The sequence below is a fragment of the Aulostomus chinensis genome, chromosome 19 (genome assembly GCF_037954235.1).
Source record: "Aulostomus chinensis isolate RoL2024-O1b breed Wild chromosome 19, RoL_Achi_v1.0, whole genome shotgun sequence".
Lineage (NCBI taxonomy): Eukaryota > Metazoa > Chordata > Actinopteri > Syngnathiformes > Aulostomidae > Aulostomus > Aulostomus chinensis.
In genome coordinates, this window is record NC_141338.1 from 24,365,066 (window position 1) to 24,390,008 (window position 24,943).

Here is a 24,943-nt window from a genome sequence, read left to right on the forward strand (position 1 = left end):
TGCCTGCGTGGGTTCTCTCTGGTACTCCAGCTTCCTCCCACAGTCCAAAGACATCAATTTGGGGACGAGGCTGATTGATACTCTAAATTGACCGTAGGTATGAATATGAGTGTGAATGGTTGTCTGTCTCTCTATGTTGGCCCTGCGATGGACTGGCGACCTGTCCAGGGTGAACCCCACCTCTCGCCCGTAGATGCTGGGATAGGCTCCAGCCCCCCCCTGCAACCCTTACTAGTAAGGAATAAGCAGAAGATGACGATGGATGGATGGTCTCTGAAGTCTGTTTTGTCCTCTTTGACGATCAACAGATGAGTCAAACCCACTCGTGACGTTCGTAAAAAGTAAAATCTGTCTTGAAAGGACAACTCGCGTAACAGGAAGTTGTATTCTTGTAAGTTTATACATCTTTGAGGAGCAGTATGTGACCCCATATCTTTACTGTGTAGTTCTTGTTATAGCTACCATTCTGGGTCTGGAAGGCCCTCAACAGCTCACCTGTTAAAAACCTTAAAAACAATAGCCAGCTGATCATCTATCCTGAGAGCTCCAACCTTGCAGAGGCAGCAGAGGAAAGCAGCAAAAGCAGCTTCATGACCTGGGAATACAAGTACATATGATTTTAAATTAACCAGGATCTGAGTGCCGTTGACATGCGTTTCAAAACCCATTCAGGCTGGCCTGCTTGCCTTCTACCATGCTACATACAACAAGTAGATAACACAAGAATTTTCCCGTCACACTGCACAATTGCTCATTAATTATCGAGACAATTTTTTGCACTCCATGTCTCAGAGTCTGCATGCTGTATGCACAGTTGAAAAACACCAGGTCACTGACTCGGTCCATGTGCCAAGCTGAAACCCATCTCTCCCAACTGCAATGATGTAAATCTTAGACTTTGGCGGAGAAACAAGCTTGGTCACGGTACACATCAGCCTGTCAGATTGCACCCTCTCTCAAATTGACTGTTAAAGGCAGTTTTCTGGATCTACTCGTAATACAACAGACCAAACTATGAGTCAATGGTACTTCTGCATTTCAACTTGCTGTTATCAACAATGTTGCTTCTGGTGTCTGAGGAGTCTGACAATTTCACTTTACAACTTTGTTTTTGGTGAATCTTACGGGACACTTGCGTTACAAACATTGGAAGCATTGCAACAGTTAAAAACCCCATTCTAGGACATTTCCAAAGAAGAGCATTTGCTTCTACATTCATTTATAGTCTGGTGCATTGTGGAGAACCCAGGCTCATATTTTTCAATGAATAAGGTTGATTTGTTACACTGCCACCACATTACATGTTCTTAAGCTTAAATTGGGGAGATTTCAAGTTTCTGCCCGAAGTGAACTGATTAGTTTGAAAAGCCCCGGATGGACCCAGCAGCACTGGTACCTGTTCCATAGTCTATCCTGGTGGAGTTGCCCACGGACTCTTTCAGATAGACAGCTATCTCTGGAGCTGCAGCCTGTCGGTCAGCAGGGAGCACCGCTGATACCAGGGCCTCTGCTTCCTGGACACACACAAAGCAACAAAATCGGTAAGCTTCTGTAACATTCGAAAACTTTATGCATGCGATGATGATTATTCGAAACGTGAAGTACAGTTCTCTTTTTTGATCAGTTCATGTAATGTAGTGAAAAAATGCTGTAAAACCTGCAACTAATTCTGTCATTTCTCACATTTGCTGCTGTAAAAGCAAATTGATGTGAAAGCAATGGGGGGCCTTAACGCCGAAACTAGTTTTGATGGTGACAAACACCAAAATTTCAACTTAGCTTTTGATGGTATTACATGATGATGTTATGGTCATTTTGACAATGGATGCTTTCTTAAAGTTGCATGGACAGAATTAATGCTTCCACCTGATTAAAAAGGTTTTTGATCTGAACAACTCAATATTTTATTGTCTAAACCAACAACATTACCAGAAAGTTGAGGTTCCCTCCTTGTTTTCTAAGAAATGATGGCATGCAAATGTTGTTGCCACAACCCAGAGGATGACACTCACAATGTATGAGTTGAGAGTTTGCTAAGTTGGAGACGCTCCTTCGTGCGACTGTCGCCTCTCAAGTACAGAGTGGTGCTACGACACAAGACCGACAGAAAGGAGCTCGTTTAGGTGTTTTGATTTATCGCCTTACCGGAACTTGATGAAGAGTGAAGACTGACTTTACACGTAATTGATAGTTTTAGCAACTGCAACTGGAGTCAGAGGATAAGAGAGCTTGACAAGGTGGTGTGGATCCCTAACAAGCAAAATATACAAATTTTGAATGAAGTTGATTCATTTATTTTTCATGTCCTCATAGAAATTTGATTTCTAAATGCTTTTTCTAAAAGTCAGCTTTTATTTTCCAATGGTTTTTTCCCAATGAAAGTTTTTGAAGGCTTCATTACATTTTCTTCCTTTTATTCATTATTCTCAAACTTATATCCTTACTATCAAATGGTCAACTTGCAATTTGCCATTGCACTTACTGGATAAAATTCCTGACTGCAGGGACAGTCAACGCCACAGCGTACCGCTCCTAATCTCCTTCAGAGACACCTGCCATCGTGGGGCGCAGAATTAAGTCCTTAAACCCAGAAGTAAGTTAGCAATGTTGAATGTCCCTTGTCTCAATGTCAACGCCATTTTTGGACGTGTTATCTTTTCATCGCCTGAAATATGGTCAGCGTTTTCATACAGCTCAGTGTATCTAAATTATTTGTTCTCAGGAATAAAATACATGGGAAATACTACACTAGTGAATTTTGAGCCTTTTTGTGTCTTAAAAACCACACTCATTAGCAAGTAATTAAACAACACAACCAAGATCATGCTGTGAGCAGAGGAAGCACAGAGCTACTTTTGTGTTCAAGCATAGCAGAATGTTAGCTTTGAACTTGTCATTTTTGTTTTAATTCTCAAAGTAACATTCAGTAGTGACAAACTTACTGAACATAACATGTTATTCCCACAAAGGGAAAACAACGGTGATGTTAATTTAGGAGAGAGACAACAAACACACTTCATCCCTGCAGCACTCGATTACTGTGGCCTTAACTAATGATCAAGCACTGACCCCTTGTGGTTATTCGGTATTATAATTTTATTTTATTTATCTTAAATACCTTGTTCAATTCTTTCTTTCAGTTGTTGTTATCATAGCTGCAAATTTTACAGACCACACATCAAAAATGACATTTAAATGATTACCCCCCAATGTGCTTGTTTGCAATGAAGGCTCCATCTGAAGTAGAGAAATGATCTTTGACTGAAAACTGGGCCAGTTGTGCACAGCCAGACGACAGTCACCCTCACTGTTGTTTACACTTCGCGCTACACAAAAATAGTTTGACTGTATTAAAATTAGAACAAGCCTAAGTGTCCAGGGAATTATTACGAGCGAGATGCCGTCTGAAGTGATGGAAATGTGAGTTTTTGCTGGCGATAAACTGCAGATCTATTTCCTGCAAATGAAAGTATTTTGTTTTAGTTTGTGTATTCAGTTTCAGTGTGTTGCAGTTGTGCACTTCTACTTACATTCGTGTCTGTGTGTCCTCACCTGATCTAGTTTGGCGAACCAGGTTCTGTAGGCCTTGTTGCCAAAGCGAGATGGCTGGTCAACTGGAGGGGTCTCATTTATCCACTGGTCCAAAGTCTCCAAAAGATCTAGTAACTTGTCCACTGTCTGTCACAGCACAAGACAGCAGTGAACGTAGGAACACACACACACACCAATCTCAGCCTGGCTGGTCAGATGGCTGTGGTCCTGTGGCCTCTGACTTCCTTGAGTTGCAAAGCTAAAAAGATTTTGTTTTCATTTATAAATGTTTGCGTGCTTGCCTTTCAGCAGGATCACAACCAAACTACAATGCTGATTTTCATTGCATGTGGTGCAGGGCTGGAACCTGGGTCAATGAAGACCTCATTCAATGCAGGAGCATATTCAGGACCACTGATGCACAAGACTCGATCCAAACAACATAGGGCCACAATCCTCCACTCTGGCTTAAAATGAAACCCAAAACTAAAGGAACAAATTAAACCAAAGATTCATCCTCACACACAGTTGTAGTTGTTCCAGAAGTCACATGACAATTAGCTGATGCTATTCACTTATGTGCAAACAGAGTGAACCTTTGGTTACAGCCCCACATTCCTGTTATGGAAGCACAAACAAGCCCTAGTTGTTGTTTTGAACAGTACTGCACAATTTTTCACCCGACATGTCCATATTCTTGGGTGAGCTACATTGACTTCTAAAGAGACAGCAAGCTGCGCAGTTGATTTTTTCTCATATCTGTTGGACAGCACTTAAAGATGGATTGAGTGGTGTGTTCCCACGGAAGTCAAGTTGCCCAATATTTCTCATATTGAAAAATCTCTATGTGCTTTTCTTGAGTGTGATCACTTGCACTTCAAACTGCCCACTAGTGACCAGACCACTCAGGATGCACCTTTACCAGTCCTGGGCTAAAGACAACATACCTCAGACACTTTATATTCACATGTGAGCTTCTTCCCCTTCACACCTTCATTCAGTGTCAGAATGAAGCCCATGTAGTCAGCATATGCCTGGAAACAGGGAAGACATGTTGACATCTGGGCGTATCTCAAGATAAGAAAATGTATGAAAATGTGTGGGTTTTTTGCTCATGCACTGAAGTACCAGCGGGAGCCTACCTGAGATCGCTTCCACTTGCCCATGTCAGGCACCATGCTGATTTCTTTCTTGGGTATCATGAAAGTCGCACTGGCTGTGACTTCAGGTACCTCGTCCTCAGGAGTGGATCCTAGGATAAGAAGAGAGTGTTTGATGGACTTCTTCAATGGATTATCTTCAGCGCTAATTCAAATTAAAGCGATTCTTCCACCCAAAACTCTATTACATGTATAAAAAGCTTCCAGTTAGGCACTTCATGTAGAGCACAATCAGCCTAAGTGTTTGTGCTTATCAGGTGGCAGCATGGCTTGGAGGCAGCATGGCAGTCTAGCGACCGAAAGGTTGCTGGTTCCATCCTCACTTCCCCCAGTGACCATGTCCAAGTGTCCTTGAGCAAGACACTGAACCCCTAATTGCTCCTGATGGCCCTGAGACGGACTGGTGAACCGTCCCCGCCTCTCACCCAATGTCAGCTGGGATAGGCTCCACCTCCCAACCCTTAATGGATAAATTATACATGAAGGACACCTAAAATACTGTCGCACAAATCGGGGGCAAACTAACAGATCTGTCCTGAAGCTACAAGCTACCCTCCTCAAGCTCCCTTCATGTCCTGGACCACAAGTCTGAGCCGCTCCCATCGCTCTATCAGGTTAAGAGTTGGGGAGAGGCCAACACAACGATAGCAGTCGGACCACCAGGAAGAACCACACAAGGGGACTTTTTAGTCCAGTTTATGAAAAGAGCATTTGATCAATTATCCATCTCTGCTACAGCAATGCAAAACCAGCACGCACAACCCACCCGCTCCAAAGACATGTACACAAACCCCAACCCACCTCCACCTTCTTAAATCTGTCTCATTTGCTTGTACTTGTGCTCGCTGCAACTGTATTCTACTCTTATTTCCTCTAATCCATTGCGTTGTCTACTTTTCTCTCGTGTGTTCCTTTTAAATCGTACATTGATACAATCATCACTGCAGCCATATTTTATTCTCAGTTTTTACTTGAGGTAAAAACCATGGCTTGACCAAACAGCATCCTCTTTCTTCTCCACTCCGTTCTTCAGATTGTTGTAATTTCTCACCCGTGTATCAAAACTCTCAAACTTTGTACAATCGTAGAGTTAACATGTCTTTACTGCTTGCTAACTTTAACTTATTACAATCTGTGAATTCACATCGGTACGTGGTTGGTTAGGTCACTCATGGGTGAAACTAACGCCAGGTGAGAGTCTGAATGCGGTTTGATCAACCTATGGGTTTCACCACAGGTAAAAGTCAGCCGGGGAGGCGCAGCCTGCTCTTCCTCCCGGCTAACAGCCTTCGTACAGCTAGCAACAGAGGGGCATGCTGACCAGCGTGTTGGAGACCACTAATAAAGCACCACGGGCTCAATTCGGTGTAACGGTAACATTTACAGACACAAGCGTCGTCAGCCCGAACTACAACCTGTAGATGTGCAATAACGGAAACATTACAGCCTCGTGTGTGCAGGTAGCGGTGGCGTGATTAGGTGCTGAGTTCATCAACGAGTATAAATTAAGAGAACGTTTTGCATTCCGGTGTGATAGTGTATTTGAACTGATAACATTCGTAGCTTTAGATTCATAAGAGCAGAAGCGATGGGAAGCTCGCTGAGGCAGGGCAGGAACATTCAGCTGTGCTTTACCTGGCTGTTGCTCTGTTTCCGCCATGGCGAGGTTCACACTCTTCTTCGTGTGTGTTCAGGAAAACTTAAAGGAAGTACGACTCGGTACTGCCCCCCGCTGGTCGAAAACGATACACATTCATAGGTTCTGTTTACTAAATTATTTTCACTTTCTACCTCTTCGCTTCTCCGATTGCCAAATCCTCCTCAGAGCAGCCCTGCACAAAATGTATGTTACTTGTATCAGTTTGGGAAAATGTCCTAAGTATCGCTTAAAGAATAGATATGTTCGTCATATGTGACATCTTTCCTTCTTTATGTTGATATATTTATTCAGTATGTGCATTATAGGTTATAAATATATTTATTTCAGTATGTATTTATAGAATGTAAGACCACACTCAGTCACCCCGTCACTTACTGTGGTCCAATTCGCGCCTGCTCTCTCCAGCTGACTAACTTTAGGAATGCCCAGCTTGTGAGGAGCCGAAGGCGTCACGCCGGCCTCTGAGACCTGCACTCCGTCGATAAAGTGGCACGTTTGGCGAAGCTTATTTGTCGAAGTTTTGGTACGAACAGACCCCCGTCAGTGGGCGTTTCTTTGCGCGATGTGGGGCATTTGCAACAGAACTATGGTGAGTACTACTGACATTTTCAAGCGGCCATAATATAACGTTGACCTACCGAAAGAATAAATGGTATGCGGCCTGAAAACAGCATTTGTCACTAAGATGCACTCTTGTGTGAGACCTCTAGGATGTTAGTCACGTAACTGTCAGGGTTAAATGTTGACGCAAGTGGCGAATTTGGCCGTTCCCATGTTAGCTAGCTAGCTACTAGCGAACAGTGCTAACGTCGGAGGTGCTAAGTGGGTCAAAGTTTGTTGGAGAGGTCGTAGACCTCAGAGTCACCTGCAGGAAAGCACACTTGCACCAAAACCACAACACTGGCTTTATTTTGATCGGTGTTCAAAGAAGTCATAGCGAATTGTATGTATAAACATAGTAATGTCAAAGATCCATGCATTTGGTCTGGATTTTGATCGGAGGAGCGAGCTTTGAGGCACGGTCCCGAGAGTGCACGTCAGATCATTGACGGCTCCGCCAGGACGCGCTGCTCCTCCCTTGGTTCACATTCGACGGCATGTTTGTTGTTTTGGTTGATTTTATTGACTACCTGCTTTACACGTGCGATCATGTAAAGAACTGGATTATTCAAATGAAAAACAAAACATGAATTTTAAAATTATATTTTATTAAACTATAAACGTCTCATAACGATACAGCCTATCGATATTTTTAGTGTTTTGGTCGCATTTCTTCGTCCTGCAGTGAAACTGAGGAAAAGAACTGACGCCCTCTGCTGGTGAAACGCTTCTTTAGAGGTCGTCACCTGGTGTTGTTGGAAGCCCTTTCTCTGAAACTGAAGCTCAGTGGCTTGAGCCCATTTAGTGAATCAGTCACTCTTTTAGCAAAACCGTAAAGAATTCTTACACAAGCTGCAGATGTCATTGATCCTTTTTCCGAACTAACCACATTCTCACCGATGAAAACACATTCTGGACTGTGATTGGCTTGTTGTTTGTAACGTGAACACAGGAACCAAAGGTTAAACAAATGTCAAACTGAAGTTTCCATGGGTCAGTAGGATGTGAGGCGTCGGCAGGGGGCCTCTGCTTGGACATCCAACTTCAAGTAGTAATGTAACACTTTTGTACTGCCCTGCATTCTGAAAATTGCACAAGCTCAGATTAGACTTTGATCACGCGTGAATTGCTTGTGCTGTGTTTTTCCTCATTTGCAGTTCTTCATAACTGCGGAAACAAATTTCTTCAAAAGTTTTCTTCATAAAGGAAATGTTGGCACAAAGCCCAGTTTTCACAAAAAACGAGTTTATGGTTTTCCAGGACATTTTCACTCCGCGTAAGTGTCACTTAGTTTGAGTTGCAAAGTATTTTGTTATAGTTGGTTTATTGCTGTCTTTTTAATGCACCAATACTGTAAAAAATAGTTCTGGAGCTACGTGTCCTGAACATTTTGTCTATTAATCTAATATTTAATTAAATTGGTATGTAATTACGAATCTTCATTTTCATTTAGGTGCAGAAACGTAACATGGAAGCAGCTGGAAGCAAAATATAAGCATTATGTTTTATTTATGAAACATGGGAAATATGGTTCAGCAGAGTAATGCAGCCTCTCCATCCACTCGACCCTCCTCGGGTGGACATGCCATGTTCCTGACCAAGTTAGCCTCACAGACCTAGTCCACATGTTTCCAGAGTCTCAGGTCTGCATCATCTCCTTTTTGAAACCCAAAATGCAGCAGATTCCTCATTCCGGTGATATCAGACTCTTTTTGCTTTCAGAGGTTCTGAGAAAGCAGTTTGAAAACTGGGTTTTGTGTTTTTACCAAGTTGACCTTTTTTTACGAATGAAAATATAAAATATAAATACAGGTTCCTTTCAAGAACAAATGTTAAAACAATGACTTTAACAAGCTAGTATAGAGCAAACTATCATGACTATGCCCCCTGTCGCTGACTGACCACGCCCTCTGACGACTCTTTGAATGCTCACGGCTGTCTTACTAAAGGAACCCTCCACACGTTTCTTTGTAACTCTTTGGTCTCCTCAACCCTCTTCAACACACCGCCTCATTGAGTGGATGGGCAAACTTTGCTTTTGTTCTTACTTTTGAACAGTGGTCTCTGTTTCTGCTTTTGGAAAGCCGAGGGAGTCACTTCAGGCTCTGGCAATGAGGATGTGTGGCTGCATAACAGCCGTCATTACTGCCACCCATAACTATTGGATTCAGAGCAGGTTGTTGAGTGCTTGTTTGAGTTCCGTGTTTCTAACCACGCACATAATTGTTGTTTTATTGGCCACCATGTATGTAATGTACACTCTCTTAATGTTCAGGTGAAGGTGGGGATGGCCAAACCTTGTGGTTTGGTGACACCCAGTCACTTAGTCAAGCCTGTATCAGTGACCCGAGTGACTGGACGATACCTTACCCATCAGAGGGGTTTGCCTAGTCTGCCCGTCCCCCCTCTGCACCAGACCTGTGAGCGCTACATTACAGCCCTGGAGCCCATTGTGGAGGTCGATGAGCTGAAACATGTCAAAGAGCTGCTGGATGAGTTCCAGAAACCTGGAGGGACAGGAGAAAAGCTGCAGAGAGCCCTGGAGAGGAGAGCAGGCCGCACGGAGAACTGGGTGAGCTCAAGAAGTAATCAAAGTGCTGTTTTGGTTAAAAAAAAAGGGCAAGCTGATTGACACTTGTTCCATCACAGCTGATATGTTTAACCACTCCAGAGACATCTGAACGAACGGTAGATTTTGGGATGATGTGGTGACATAGGTGAGAGCTTGGTGGCCCTTCTGAGGCTCTTGCTGACAGAATTGTGAGCGCCGACACCCTGGTCATTGGAAGCTTGAAACAGTTATAGCATGCTAGTAACCTTAGCCGGCTAGGAATCACTGCCAGGGTGCAGACAAGCACACAGTCAGACTGATTGTTGATGTAGCATCACCAAGGAATAGTTTTGTTTCAGTCTTTACATGTGCAAATCAAGTTGAGGTTTACCGACAGCTCCAGTGTCTCTGTTGTGGTTAAGCATGAGGTGTTAGCAGACAGCTAAGCTAACTAGCAAGTTCCAGCACTTGCCAGAAGCTGTGACCAGACAGAGTTTCCGTCCATGGACAACCGGTTATTGTAGGTCAGCTTATTCTCAGCTTCCTCTCGATTAAACAACTGTAGATTCAAGTTGGACCCCAGCTGGAGTTGTGAATGCAGCCAGAATCAAAGTACAACAGTGTGCTTTTTTGTAAAGTGATGTGGCAAGAGATTTAGCAGTATAAGCACTGGTTACCATGGTCAATAAATAGAGCCTTGTTTAATAGTTATGTAGTAACGTCACTTGTTCTGAAGTATTGCAACAGAAACTGACAGATACACATGTCTGCAAACAGGCTTAGGCATAGAATTACCTCAGCTGATAAAATCCAGGAATGTCACAAGTGTGAGCACAGGCAGCGCAGCATCACCATCTGCTTCCTGTCCCAAATGTTGCAGCCTTGTTGCTCCGTTTTAGACCTCGTAGAGATGAACTTTGTTATGTCTGAGCTCCTTGTCACCCTGGGCACAGCCATCCTTTCCCTTCCACTGAAGAAAACTCTCATGCTCCTGTAATGTCACAAATAGTCACGGAGTTCTTTAACTTAAAAAAAAAAGAAAGGTAACAGATAAATATTCAGAAATCATACACAGGGTTGAATGGAGATTAAATGAAGCCCAAAAACTTGCAAAACCGCGACATAGGCCCCTACATTAAGTCAATACTAAGAAGTGACTGGATTTTTAAAAATAAAGTGTGCTCTTATAATGAAGTCATCAGAATCAGAAATCTTTCTTAATCCCTTGCGGGACATTGTTGGATTGCAGTGCTCCATTTCACAGTAAAAACAATATATGATAAAGAACAAATAGAGAATCAAGAACATAAGGAGATATCTTTTGTAACATTTTTACACTGAACAGGATGTTTGTAATGCATGATTCAACTGAGAAAAACAACTCTATGAGATGGGCTGCATCTTAGAGGGAGGAATTAAACAGTTTGATAGCCACCAGTAGGAATGATTTCCTGTGGCACTTAGTGGTGCAACATGGGTGTTTGAGTCTCTGGCTACCTTTACTGCTGGCCAGCATGTGATAGAGAGGATATGACGTGTTGTTCAAAATGGTCCTAATCTTGGACAACAAGCTCCTCTCTGAACAAAGCTGTCACAGAGTCCAGTTCCCCTCCTACAACATGGCTGGCTTTGCAGATACGTTTATTAAGTCTGTCGACATCCCTCGCCTTTAGTCTGCTGCCCCAGCACACAACCGCATAAAGGATGGCGCTGAACACCACAGACTCATAAAACATCCGCAGCATTGTCCGACAGATGTTGAAGGACCTCAGCTGCCTCAGAAAATACAGGCGACTTTGGCTCTTCGTAAAGAGGGCGTTTGCTTCAAAGATGCTTGAAATAGTACAGTTTCTACTGTAGGGTTACAGCAGCAGCAGCGGCATTCTCCTCTTTTATTGCAAGTACAAGCTAGCGGACTACCGTGGATGAGGAGCGTGGCTGTGTAGGTAACTGCTGGGAGACTTTCGGGTCCCGTCTCGCCCGGTCCTGTTCTCAGGTTTCAGCTCTCAGTTTTAATGTGCTTTGTATCGCATTAGAAAAGGCTGGTAGAAACAGCAAAATTTGGACAGGAGTGGAAAAAAACAACAACAATTTCACCAAATGGTTTTTGTGCTGTTTGAGGTGGTTTTTGCCTTTATCAAAGAAGCGTAAATGGGCCAAACAGGCGATGGATTCCCTAAATTCAAATCAGCTGTGACATAGCAAATCTTTAACTTTTATTTCTTCTTCATGGATACTTTAAAAATGTTGTCTTCATCTCCATTGTGCCTCTTGTTCAGTACGAACTGGTACTTTGGAACAAGTACAAGTTGTTCAGCTGAAGGCAACTCCTCAAGACCTCTCCCTTTGGTGTTAATAAATGGCTCCTCTTCTTCCTCTCCTCTCTTTTCAAAACACCTGACATCAACCAAAGCACAATGGCGATTCCTTTGGTACTAAAAATTTCAGTGACCGATTGAGTGGATGTGTTGATCTACACAGTCCACAGCAACGAATAACGTGTTTCAACTTCTCAGGTTCTGAGCAGCATGTTCCCGTGTGCCACTTCCTAAACTGATTAAAACATTGCAAACCAAAGTATTTCTGTTTGCATACTGGGCAGGAAGGTGAGCTCTGACACAGGTGACACATGAGGAGATGCATTTGAAAGCCAAATTTGAACCGACTTTGTCAGGTGGACCACTTGTGATCGGATCACATCAGGAGGGATCTTAACATCAGGTGTGCAGAGGGCCACAGAGTGGAACAGCTTCCCTGTCAACGCAGTAAGAAAAAAAATCAGCCATAAGTTAAAAAAAGGCTCCCAGGTCACTGGTGACTGTCTGAGTGTGTATGGGTTGATGTCCCTCCATGTGCCCTCTCTGGTTACCCTACCAAATACCACCGCTGGTGTACAACACTGTCAAATCCCAATTGTTGGTTTGCAAAGGCAAGGACTCATAAAATTATAATCAGATACCTTATTTTTCTTCTTCCTCTTTTAATAAACATTTTGCACTTTCTCTTTATGAACATGTAGGATGATTTTTTTTATATCTTTTGCAATGGTTCAGTGCTGCTCCCTTTGAATATGTGTCAGGTGTTCAGTCCTGTGTTTTTAAATTTTCTTTGTATTTGTACTGTGTCATGTGATGTGTTATTGTAAGGTGTTGAAGGACTGGACATTGAAATGAGCTTTCTGCTAAATCTGGTGCACACATCTTTTTTATTCCTTATGAATGATTAATGTTACGTTGTAAAATTCTTTTCTCTGCTTTGATTTCCACAATTGGCTAGACACTTAAATGGCAATTTGTGTTTTTGTGTCTTTGTAGTTGTCAGACTGGTGGGTGCAGGTTGCTTATCTCGACTACCGGCTGCCAGTGGTGGTCCATTCAAGTCCTGGGTTGGTTTTGCCTCGCATGAACTTCAGTGACAAGCAGGGACAAATAAGGTGACTACACACAAATCAGTACGTTTTCTTACAAAAAGCGATGGAATATTTAAAAAAAGTGATTCCCCAACCCTCTGTTTTCACGAGGCTACTGCCTCAATGTGAAGAGCCGTTTCTAATGCCTCCTATAATGAGCAAGCGTACGACGTCACAGACAGTGCTGGGAATAATTAAGTTCTCATCTCGATTTATTTCACACCTCAATAAACACACAGCTCAAAGTCACAAAACGTTGAAGGTGAAAGAAGTCCCAAGCTTATTTTTGTTGGCTAGTGAGACAGATTTGCAGACCTCATCATATCTTCTTCCTGGGGTTTGCAGCAATGACGTCATTTCAACATTCCCGAAGCAACAGGAGTGTGTTGTGTGAAGTAAACACAGCAACGCTCCGAGGCACGTGTGATTATTTTGTTTTGGGTTTTTTTTGCACCGAACATGTGGGGATTATGAAATCATGGAAACCCGGCATATTTCAGGCATTTTGAGCGATTTTTATGCGGCGAAAGTGCAGCATCAATGAAAAATGTGGCCCCCCGCATAAATGTTTGGACTTTGGCTGATTATGGGTTGAGCTATGTGATCACATAGTAAAGTGTTTCTGTTGGAGTGACTGATAAATACAACAAACACAAGTGTGTGGCATCAAGTCCATGGTGCCTGTTCATATTTAGGTGAACTTCAAGATATCATGAATTGGTATGTCTGGTACTCTATGAATCGCATGTTTAGTTTCTTAATCATAGATGATGGAATGTACATCTCACGTCATTTAAGAATGTTGAAATTAGATGGTGTCTTGTAAATGTTCTGCCATTCCTGGTGTTCCTGTAGATAATCTCTTAGCTGTAAGTTTAATTCTTTTTGAAGTTGTGTGAATGACTTCGTTGTTTGTCCCTGAAACATTTGGTCAACATATATTGGTCCTTTGTTGGCCCATTTGTTAAATCCTGAACCCATGACAGATGGTACAAAGTCTGGGTTCTTTGCTATTTTAGTCGCCCTGCTTACAGAATTTGACAGTTTCAGGTTCTTTCGCACTGCTGACCAAGTTCTCATTGTTCCCCTGATCCGTTCGTTACCCCTCCTGAGTGTCCTCCAAGAACAGGAGTGATTCTAAAGATACACTTTGACATGCATTTGGCTCCGTCTCCAATCCTTCTCTGAGTTGTGCTGCCCAATAGTCATTTCTTCAGTTAGGTAAATTCAACCTCCCTTCTCTTTTTTGCTGAGAAGCGTCTTGTATTTAATTCTCACTTTTTTGATATGATTTTGTCCGTTTTTTTTTTTAGAAAAGCTCCAGAGATCACGAGGAGCAAAGACTGGAACAAAAACCATAACCTTGGCAGTAAACTCATTCTGACTGCTCTGCTCTTCCTAGCAGAGTCGATGGTAAAATCTCCCATCCAGCCAAATCATTCTTTAGCTCAGTCAGCAGTTTCCCATAGTGGGCCTCAAATAGCTGAGCTGTACCAGGAGTGATAATCATACCCAGGTACCTAAACCCACTGTCTTTCCATCTAAAGTGGACCTTTTCTTTAAGTTCCCAAGCACAATTTCCTGAGAGCATCATTGCTACTGATTTGGCTTCATTCGTCAAGTACCCTGATACTTCACCACATTCTTTCAAGTTGTCTAGTCGGGCTGGTGTAGACGTGGAGGGCTCACACACATGAGTTCATAAATCATCCACAAATAACCATGTTTTGTGTTCTACCCTTCATCTTTTATTCCTTTTATGTTTCTATTTTGTCTGCCTGACTCCGCTAACGGTTCAATACTTGTGGCAAACAACAGCGGAGTCAGGCAGTCTCCTCGCCTGACTCCGCTGTTGAAGTAGAAAAATTCGGAGCAACATCGACTCTGATCCGTGATTTGGGATTTTATGAACAGTTATTACCCAGTTGATAGAAGTTGAGTGAAAACCCAAAAATGAGGATACAAGAAGTTCCACTTCACGCGGTCAAACACCTTTTGTGCGTCTAGGCTAAACAGCATGGTAGGTTGGCCATTGTTTTTGGAGCATGACATAAAATTTAATGTTCTCCTGATATTATTCGCTCCTTGTCTCCTTGGGATGAACCCAGTTTGATCTGGTTTGATTAATTTAAGTGTATGTTGTTGCATTCTCTGAGCTAGTATACCTGTTAGTATTTTTAAATCATTACGGAGCAAGCTGACAGGTCTATAACCCTCACATGAAGTCGGATCTCTGCGGTTAGATGGCCTTTTATGTTCTAACTCCAACTCTCTGATTTTGCTTTCTAGTTTTCCTTGCTGTTTCAATCAAGCTTTTTTTCAATCTGAATGTTTCGAATGTCAGGCGAAGCCCCTATCATGTTTGCTCAGTGGAGCAACACATCAGCAGCACTAAAAACACTAAAAACACACACTAAACAGTGTCCCAGGCCCCCCCCCCCCCCCCAACACCCATGAGGCAGCTGGGCCAGACGGCCCGGAGCCAGTTTTCACATCCACACCATTCAAAACCTGGTACTGGACTGTTCTTGCTCTCAATGAGCGCTCAATATGAGCATCATCTAATTTCACCCCCTGAACATGCATGAAATACGCTGAAATTCACCACACTTGTCTGGTCTGGCTAAACATTCACTAATCTAAAAGAAAAAAAAAAGTCAATGGCGCCACCTAGGGAGCCACACAACTACAAGATAATTTATAGATAAGGAGGAGGAGGAGCGCTCTAACTCCTCCCACGAATGTTCCACAAACATGGGACCAACACCATTGGACTCGTCTCATCAAGACCAACAATTCCTACACCTGACCCCTCACCTATCTACAACAGAATGTCCACAATTTGGACAAAACTGTCAAAATGAGGACCTTTTTTACTACCTGAACAAATCTATCTCCTCCTAGGGCATTAATGCTATTGCTTCCAAACTTTCACACATTAATCACACAACTCTGCTCTTCAAAAATCTTTAAAAACTTTGTAATAACTCACTCTGTGTCCATTTTACAAGCCCTCAAAGTGGGGGAGTCACGTTTCACCTTACAATGGAAGTCTATGGGGAGACCGTGTCCTCTCAGGGTACATACTGTCAAACAAACACTTCTCACGTCTACACCATACATCCCACAGCTTTTAAAAACACACCACTGCATAAGTGGGAGAACTTGAACAATTGGTGGCTGACTCAATACTTTTTTGCCCCACTGTAACTAAGGTCCTGTTGACACGATGCAGAAACGGTGACGTTTCCATGCGTTTTGGCCTTTTGTTTACGTGAAAACGAAGCTTCAAGGTACCAAAAATGATCATTTCTGAAAACTCTGGCCAAAGTGGAGATTTTGAAAAACTCTGTTTTCACGTTTGCATGTAAACAGGAGGAAACTGACATTTAGGCTTCAGAGCGTCACAGTATGTGACAGAAGCGTCATCAGCGTTCTGTGTGCGACCTGTGTTTACAGTTTGTTTGCCTGCTGTATGAGGAATCTGACTGGCTAGCATGACTTTACGCTTCTAGTTACACTGCCGCCTGTAGGTTTGGCACGCTCATAACAGCTCTTAATGGCGTATTTATGCGGGTTTGTGTAAATGAAGATATTTTGAAAACGGTCTGGTGTCAACAAGGTTATTTCTGAAAACTAAAAAATACCCGGCTATGTGTAAACGTGGCCTAAGGCAAGGAAAGGTGTGTGTAGATACATTCCCAAATGACCAATCCTTTTCTCTCTGTTTAGGTTTGCTGCCAAATTGATAGCAGGTGTTTTGGATTTCAAGACCATGATTGACAAGTGAGTGCTTAAAACGTTCTAGCAAACATGTAAAAAGCCTGATTATTCTACCACACGGTTTGTCTTCCAGAGGAGGGGCACTACAGTTTGGCATGAAATTTATTGACACTAAAGTATAAATAATACAATGCTGAACTGAAAAATGACTTTGTGATAGTACAGTATTTGAGTACGTTTATATATATGAAATTTGGAAAGTTATAATTTATTGTTGTCTTCTGTTTAACTTTATTTTAATGCAGTGGCAGAATAGATCAGTTTATGTGGAACCTACGTCCATTCAGCTGAGTGACTAGCTCGATAGCTAGATTGATGTTTTGCTCGATAGCTAGATTGATGTTTTGATAGACCACTCCACAATCACGAGGTGTACTTTGAATGTAAGGTGGATGGAAGCTCTGGAAGTCCGACTGCAGCAACAGTGTGCCATTCCTGTCTCTGGGTTGCTCCATGCTCATATTCCACTCAAAATTAGCCTTTTACTCATGGCCAACAGGCTCTCCGTCAGCCCGCTAGCTGCTAGCAGAACTAGCGGAACTAATCCTGTGGCCTTGACTCCTGTTCTTATAAAGACCTTGGAAAGAAACTACGTAGTCTGTGGATGAGACTGTCACAGTCTGATATCTGTTGTTATCAGTCTTTAATGTATTCAAACACAGACGTAAAGTTGAGTGATATATGACATGTTGACATTTTTGATGACGGATGATTAAATGTCTCATTCAGTCTTTAAATTCCTCCGTTCACCGAGGATTGGTGAAGAGGGTTGTATATTTCATCTCTTAAAAGAAGTTTTTCCATCTCCTTCTTTAAGCATTTGATGCATTACGGAACCCTCCAGTTATAGTTACTTTCACACAAAGGCATAATATGTGTACATCTAACCCTGCACTGCTTTAGTTGACAGAGTGTGTCTGTTTAACAGTGAGACCTTACCAGTGGAGTACCTGGGAGGAAAGCCTCTCTGTATGAATCAGTACTATGAGGTGCTGTCGTCCTGCCGCATCCCTGGTCTGAAGAGAGATGCTGTGGTGAACCATGCCAAGGGCTCCAGACCTCCTCAACATATCACTGTTGTCCACAACTTTCAGGTTAGGAACAAAAATTCTCTGGTTCATGTCCAAACTGTTGGTGTAGCTCCTCTGGGATTGGTTATCGTAACTTACCTGTGTTTCACACCTGTGCTCTTTTGTCCACTTCAAATGAAGCCTGATGCATTTCAGTGGCAGTCCTGCCCATGAGCTCTTAGTCTTGGATCCTGTATTCCACCAGCCACGAAGCAGCAGTCATTTGTCGTACCTGACCAAAGGAGTCCTTTTATTTCATTGCCGTTTTTAAGTGGCACTTGAGCCTGTCTTGAAATTAGTTTTTAGTTCGTGGTTTGACTGCCTGTCCATTCCTATGTTAATCAGCACAAAGAACAATTGACCAACAAAAACAGGTCTGAAGTCAATTATCACTGTATTTTTCCTGCCTTTTTAAAGGGTGCAATTTTCAGAAAGTGAATGGCATTACTTTCCTATCTCTTTTCAACAGTGTGTTTTATTGACATCAAGTTGAGTTTTGGAAACGTTTCCCTCAGAATCCCTGCCCTTGCACTCAAATGACCACTGCTGTCACTTTGACTTCCTCAGGCCCAGCTCCAACTATCTGCCTGCACTTAGATATGCTGTTGCTTGCACAGATTTCCTGCTCTCATGCTTCAAATCTTACACTCACACTCAGGCTCAGTTGGGAAACTTCTGTTCTTGGATTTTTCATGTGCACTAAGATCTTAGTGCAACAACCCTGTCAAAATCGACCAACCAGTGGGAGGGCAGGTTACAGTGCTGACCAATGAAATTATCCCTGCCACCTCGTGGGTGTGTTCGCTTAGCTTCTTGGAGTGCGCCACACAGGCTGGTTCTCTTCAGCCCTGCCATGGTCGTGCACTCACCACCTCCAGGCCTTTTATTAAATGTACTTCACAAGCTTTCTTTACATTTTTTTTGTAATAAAAGGGCAGTTATTAAAATGGGGGAGGGGTTACTTCCATGCAGTGGTGTTCTTTTTATTCAAGTTACTTATGCAAGCAACACACTTGGGTAGATGTGCTTTGAACAAATCATTACATCTGTTTGATTAATTGTTATTTCTGGAACACTTCTTGGAAATTTAAGAGGATTTAACACACTTAAGAAAAGACTTAAGACAGTAATAATTCCAGCAAAGCAATTAAGGCACACGTGGAGTAGATGACATGAATTAGCCTAGATTGATCTGAGCTTCTAGTGGACGGCAAAGGGGCAGGTAAAAACAGGTGTGCAGGATGAACGATGGTGACCTACAAACAAAGACTACTGAATGGAGGCTGTCCAAGCTCTACGGAGTCAGGCGGAGTTGGCAGTGAGAGAGGTCGAGGCCTGAACAGATGCAGTACTGATCTTTGTTACTGCGACAGCGCGAAAACCAACCGAACCAGCTTACGTTCTCAGCTGGATTGCTCCCTTTGATGAACGATACCTCTCCAACGAACTGGTGAGAGGATGACCTCCAAAGCCTCCACCTCGTTGACTGTGGCTCCCGCTGGGATTCGCTGGATGGAGAAGGGAAGCGTGTTGATTCGTTACCGTCTGGTCTCAGGCTGCTGGCTGCCTCTACACTGCTCTTCTCAGGCACAATTTGGCTTCTCTCCGCCGGTCAGGATGGACACTCAAGGCTCGCGGGAGATCAGTAGTATAGTGACCGTTAGCTGTGGCGATAACGAGTAACAAAAATAGGAAAAATCAATAATGTAGGTGTTAACACGGAATGATGCCTTCAGGAACTCAGATGAAAGAGATGCACGTTTGACCCTGCGTACCAAAAAAACGTTACTACTGGAGGAATTATGGAAGGGTTTGTTTAAAGAACAAAGACTAAAACTCATGAGGTAGTAGATGGTCATAAAAGAGGCGGCGGACCGGCCACTCTAGGCGCTCTACACTACTACGCTACCCACAACAGTGAGATATCTGTCTCAGCCTTGATTCGTACATTTTTCCTCCTCTTGGAATTAGTTCTTCGTGTTGGACGGGTACAACAGTGACGGTACACCATTGACAGCTGATCAGCTCTGTGTTCAGCTGGAGAGGATCTGCAACTCCTCCCTTCAAACCAACATGGAGCCAGTTGGTATCCTCACCACCCAGCATCGCGACGCCTGGGGCAAGGCTTACCTCAACCTCATCAAGGGTGAGTGCATAGAACATTGACACGAGTTCATTTAATATCTAGATATCCGGATTTGTTCTGTTGCAGCAGTGGGACTCTACAATTGATTTGTCTGCATGTGTGCGTTCTTCAGATCCAACCAACATGGAATCGGTGTCAGCTATTCAGAGGAGCATCTTCACAGTTTGCCTGGATGGAGCGATGCCTTGCAAGTCTCAGGAGATGTACCGCAGCTGTGCTGCTGTACAGATGCTGCATGGAGGAGGAAGCCTGTTGAACAGTGGCAACCGCTGGTTTGACAAGACGCTGCAGGTGACCACAGATGTGTCTCGCAATCTGAAGCCCCCCAGTAGATACTGTTTATCTGAAACCTCCTTCAAGATAACCCTTCTATTATAGATATGTGAAAGACTGGATTTTTAGCGACAGCCAGGATCATTCTTGCACCATCTATGACAATGAGTGGCAGATTAGTAGATCCAGTATTGAGTCAAGAAAAGAAATATTTCAAAGCCTGTTTTCTTAATACAGTGGTGTTCAAATCCCCCGCTTGGTTTGTACAATTTTTTATTTTCAAACCATGATCTTGAACCTTGTTGTATTTGAAGCGGATGACAGAGGAGAAACTACAGTTTTGGAACCTGACTGCCCAGCCACTACCATTCATTTTGCCAAGCAAAGTGGCAGCGAGCCAGGCTAGGATCATCTCAGCTCCTGAATGCAGCGAAGAGGAGAAAAGGGTGTCTATGTCTGGCTCTGAAGATCATGACAAATAAGTGTACCCACAGTTGACTTATTCCTGAAAGAATGAACAAAAAAAGTTTGAGGACTAAGTTGAAAGGAATTGTTGGGATTTTTTTAAGTCCATCTGGGTTAGCTATTTATCTCACCACAGTGCTGACCACTGCTCCACCGGGCCGCCCTGAATAATGACTCAAGAATGATGATTAACTCCAATTTTTTTAAATTTTGTTACGATTGCAACATCTCTCAAAATAATCGCCATTAGATATTTGCTCCAAATTATCCAGCCCCAATGTAAATAGTAAATGAAAAAAATATTTCTGTTTGTGTTGGTTTGGATGGAATTGGAATATTTGTTTTGAGTGATGTCATATTTCTTTCAGTTCATTATTGGAGAAGATGGGACATGTGGTGCGAACTACGAGCATGCCCCAGCTGAGGGCCCACCCATTGTGGCCTTGATCGACCATGTTGTGGAGTACACGTAAGTAGACGGAGATTGTTCTCTATCTGTGTTCTTTTTCTGGGTATAACACCTGCCCCCCCACCGGTCAGAGCAGACGTGCGTCCCCACTGATCCTGGATCTGCTCCACCTTCCTGCTGGTAAAGGAAGGTTCTGGTGGCTGCTGTTGCAGGATGTGCTTGCTGATGGAGAATTGTTGGGTGGAGGTTCATTGAAGGAGGGAGGTGCTGGACCTGCTCTACTTGGACAGAGTCAGGACAGAACTTTGGTTGGGGTTTGGTGACACACAAATAAAATTGGGTATATACTTTATGTTTATGTATGTATTAGGGGTGCAATTTGTGCAATTATTAGTCCACTCACAAAACGATAAGAAATACGACACAAAATACTCACGATAAAATAAAGGTTAAAGAAAATCAAAAATCAGAAATACAAAAATCAAAGATTCTTTTTTCCTCCTGAATATGCAGACACACCAGTTTTTACTGCGTTGGTACAAAATAAAATGCTCTGCTTTGAAAAAACACAATATTTGTATTTTCCCCTGATTTAGACTTCAATGCAAATACAAACGTAAAATTCCAATTAAAAAGTGCTTTGTTGCTGTGAACAATGAGGACGACTCCATTGCTGATGGAAGGAGAACAAACCTCCAGCGGTGCTCAGGGCTGCAGTCTCATCAGGATCTAGAACGGCTGAGCTCAGGGAGCTGCAACACTGTCCTTCTATCGTGCTAGCAGCGCTCACCCAGGCTACGCTGTTGTGGACCCTCATCGTTTGACCGCCGCTTTGGTTTCATCCACCGTCGTCTCACCGCTGCCTCGTCCTTTACAGGGAAGGCAAATTAAGTCCACACAACCGATGTGTTTGATGGAGGGGCGTCCGCTACTTGTTCCACCTCGTCTTCCTCCATTTAGACACAATTGTTTCACCGCTTCTTGTTCTTCTCTGGCGTTGCTACAGAGTTCTTCTTCTTCTTCTAATGTGTGTATACAGCAGGTGAGAGGCTCAGAAATCATCGGTCGTGATGCGTGGCTTCGATTTGTGTGGTTTTTTTTAAAGATATTTATATTTCGTGCATCCTTGAATTTTATTTCGTCATTTTTTTTATTTCGCCAAATTTTGTGACGTGAAATTTCGTAACACCCCTTGCATGTATAAATACAGAAGCACATTGCATTCACTGGATAAAAAAAAATAGACACCTTATTAAGAGATCTTGATCCTTGATCCTAATTAGTAGATCTTTTCTCCTAATTACGAGTTAAAATAAAGTCTGGTCTGAAAGAAATCAGTGCGTTCTCGCGAGCCTAACCTGCGCTTTGGTATTCACGTCACTGCTTACGTAGGTCTTTCATTGTCGCTCCTTTGACGCAAACAGATGTACAGTATGTACATGAGCAGCAGCACACCTGCTGATCCATGTGTCAGCACCATTGTCTCTGGTGTGGAACAAGTTCATGTGTGTGAAGGGAGGCTTCGTACAACAGCCCAAGATGAATTATACTGCTTCACTGATTTTTATTGTTATTTTATTGATAAATTTGACATTTATTTGAGCCCTTATTCTATGTGTGTGTGTGTGTGTGTGTGTGTGTGTGTGTGTGTGTGTGTGAGAGAGAGAGAGAGATACACAGGTGGTGAATCAGGATCGCATATAGCCAACAATCCTAACGACTTGAGGTGCCTGCGCAGTGTTGACATACTAATATTAATACCATCCTCATTTTTAAGAAACATCAGTATTTCCCAGCGTCTCAAACCCAGAAGGTAGTATCGGCAAATTAACTGTGACAGCGCCATCATTGCCACTCAGGAGCCGACATTTTACTGTCTTGCTGCTCTCTCACTCTTGTTACGTTGCGATGCAACGTCCCCGCGCGTGGCGGAGCTTTGACGAAAGACCTACGTAAACGGGGACGTGAATACCAAAGCGCGCAGGTTAGGCACGCAAGAACACGCTGATGTCTTTCAGACTGCACTTCATTTTATCAAGAGATCCTTTCTGGTAATTACGAGATAAAATGTCAAATTTGTTTTTGTCCAGTGAACGCAATGCACTTCCGTTTATGAATATGTGTTTATGGTCTTTGAATTGCTGTATATGGAAACAGGAGGAAGCCAGAGATGGTGCGATCTCCTATGGTACCCTTGCCGATGCCGCGACGACTACACTTCAACATCACGCCGGAGATAAGGAGGAACATTGAGGAGGCAAAACAGAGCATGAACATGTGAGGGCAGCTTTCATGTCTGCATTTATGGCTTTTATTTATATTTTTTTATATATATATATATATATATATATATATATATATATATATATATATATATATATATATATATATATATACATACATACATATACACACACACACACACGATGGGTAAGTATATAATCCCCACCGTCTTCCCCCCAAGACTAGCTGAAGACCTGGATATGAGGGTCATGGTGTTTACACACTTTGGAAAAAATGTCCCGAAAGCCTACAAGATGAGTCCTGATGCCTTCATCCAAATGGCACTGCAGCTGGCGTACTACAGGTGAGCAGTGGAAAATCCATGCAAAGATCTTCTCTTTCTCTAACAGACCATGTGGGCAGGTATTTGGGGGAACAAGACCCAGCTCTTGCGGGGGGTTAATGGCGAGAGGCCATAACGGCACTTTGATTGTTCAACAGGACATAAAAACCGTTTTCAATGTGATGGACAGAAATGCTCAAAATGTTTTGTGACTTTGCTGGAACTCATCTTTGGTCAGCCTCTTCATACATTATTTTACAGTCTTTCATTTGGCACATTATAGAGCCACTGACTTAAAATGTGGGCTGTGCAGTCGCATTGATACAGAACTGTGTGGCTTCTTTTCACAAGAGTCTAACCCGAGACCAGCCGCTTACTGAGGCACCCAAAGGGAAATTTGGTTTGATTTTAGCATCGATGGAATTCCTGAGATGCTTGATTCAACGTAGGACAGAAATACATTTTTCCCTCTTCCTTGTGGTTCTTTGTGTTCATATTTAAAAAGAGAAGTGTTCTCAACCCCTCCTGACATTTATGTTTGGATTCATGACGGGGGTCATGTTTGGTTCTATACAACTATTTATTTAATTCATGTCAAAATGGAAATGACATTTTATTTTAGTTGGTATTTTTATTGTTGTTTTGACTGCAGAGGAATTTTGTTTTTAGCACGACAGTGTTATCACAACTGGCCTGGACGACTTCAATGAATGGACCTCTGACTGATTGAAACATTTCGTTTTGGCCCTTTAAGATTTGTATTGGAGTACCACTGCCCTAGAAAGTTCTAGTACATTTTGTCCTGTATCATAATATATTGTGATGAAATACCATTGTATCATGATACATATACTATCATTGGATCCTTGCCAACACCCAGCCCAGTCCCCACATCATCAAAAGGGCCAGACTCTCCCCCACCCTCTTCCAGGTGTTTTCTCATACTTTGTCCTCTCTGCAGAACGTATCAGCAGTGCTGCTCCACGTATGAGAGTGCCTCGCTGCGGATGTTCCGGTTGGGTCGCACAGACACAATCCGATCAGCTTCAAAGGCCTCAGCTGCCTTCGTCAAGGCCTTTGATGATGCCAACAAACAGGTGTGACAAAAGGCAAAATCTTTTTATTTATTTGGAATTCACACAATTTACAATCGACAATCTCTGGCCCGCCTTTTACCTTTGCATTTACGATGCATTTTGGAGATGTGATTGAGCTCTTCCCCACGCAACAAATCTTCACATTCAGTTACGCCGATCAGTGACTGATTTAATGCAGACAGACCTGACGTCAGGCCATCGCACCGCTATAAATTAAATATAT

General features: G+C 42.8%; 2 protein-coding genes across 7 annotated transcripts in view; one reads left to right on the forward strand and one right to left on the reverse strand.

Moving 5' to 3' along the window:
- The window catches only part of ptpa (protein phosphatase 2 phosphatase activator), a 28,963-nt gene extending 22,460 nt beyond the window's left edge, over positions 1-6,503 (reverse strand). The window contains exons 1-6 of one of the 2 annotated variants that reach the window (XM_086188373.1): positions 6,327-6,503; positions 4,674-4,783; positions 4,479-4,565; positions 3,553-3,678; positions 1,397-1,514; positions 496-595 (exon numbers count right to left, since the gene is read on the reverse strand). In XM_086188373.1, coding sequence (XP_086044499.1) covers positions 496-595; positions 1,397-1,514; positions 3,553-3,678; positions 4,479-4,565; positions 4,674-4,783; positions 6,327-6,351 — 566 coding nt within the window. In that variant the 5' untranslated portion in view covers positions 6,352-6,503. The remainder of the gene's footprint in view (positions 1-495; positions 596-1,396; positions 1,515-3,552; positions 3,679-4,478; positions 4,566-4,673; positions 4,784-6,326) is intronic. The other variant, XM_086188372.1, reaches the window with a different exon arrangement.
- crata (carnitine O-acetyltransferase a) overlaps positions 1-24,943 on the forward strand; it is a 33,068-nt gene that overhangs the window by 675 nt on the left and 7,450 nt on the right. Inside the window, exons 1-12 of one of the 5 annotated variants that reach the window (XM_086188366.1) lie at positions 6,516-6,534; positions 6,757-6,940; positions 9,227-9,523; positions 12,817-12,935; positions 16,644-16,697; positions 17,623-17,788; positions 19,736-19,910; positions 20,023-20,201; positions 21,017-21,117; positions 23,215-23,334; positions 23,522-23,644; positions 24,585-24,720. In XM_086188366.1, the coding sequence (XP_086044492.1) occupies positions 6,914-6,940; positions 9,227-9,523; positions 12,817-12,935; positions 16,644-16,697; positions 17,623-17,788; positions 19,736-19,910; positions 20,023-20,201; positions 21,017-21,117; positions 23,215-23,334; positions 23,522-23,644; positions 24,585-24,720 (1,497 nt within the window). In that variant the 5' untranslated portion in view covers positions 6,516-6,534; positions 6,757-6,913. Of the gene's footprint in view, positions 1-6,515; positions 6,535-6,679; positions 6,941-9,104; positions 9,128-9,226; positions 9,524-12,816; positions 12,936-16,643; positions 16,698-17,622; positions 17,789-19,735; positions 19,911-20,022; positions 20,202-21,016; positions 21,118-23,214; positions 23,335-23,521; positions 23,645-24,584; positions 24,721-24,943 lie in introns of those variants that run through there. The other 4 variants (XM_086188368.1, XM_086188367.1, XM_086188369.1 and 1 more) reach the window with 4 other exon arrangements.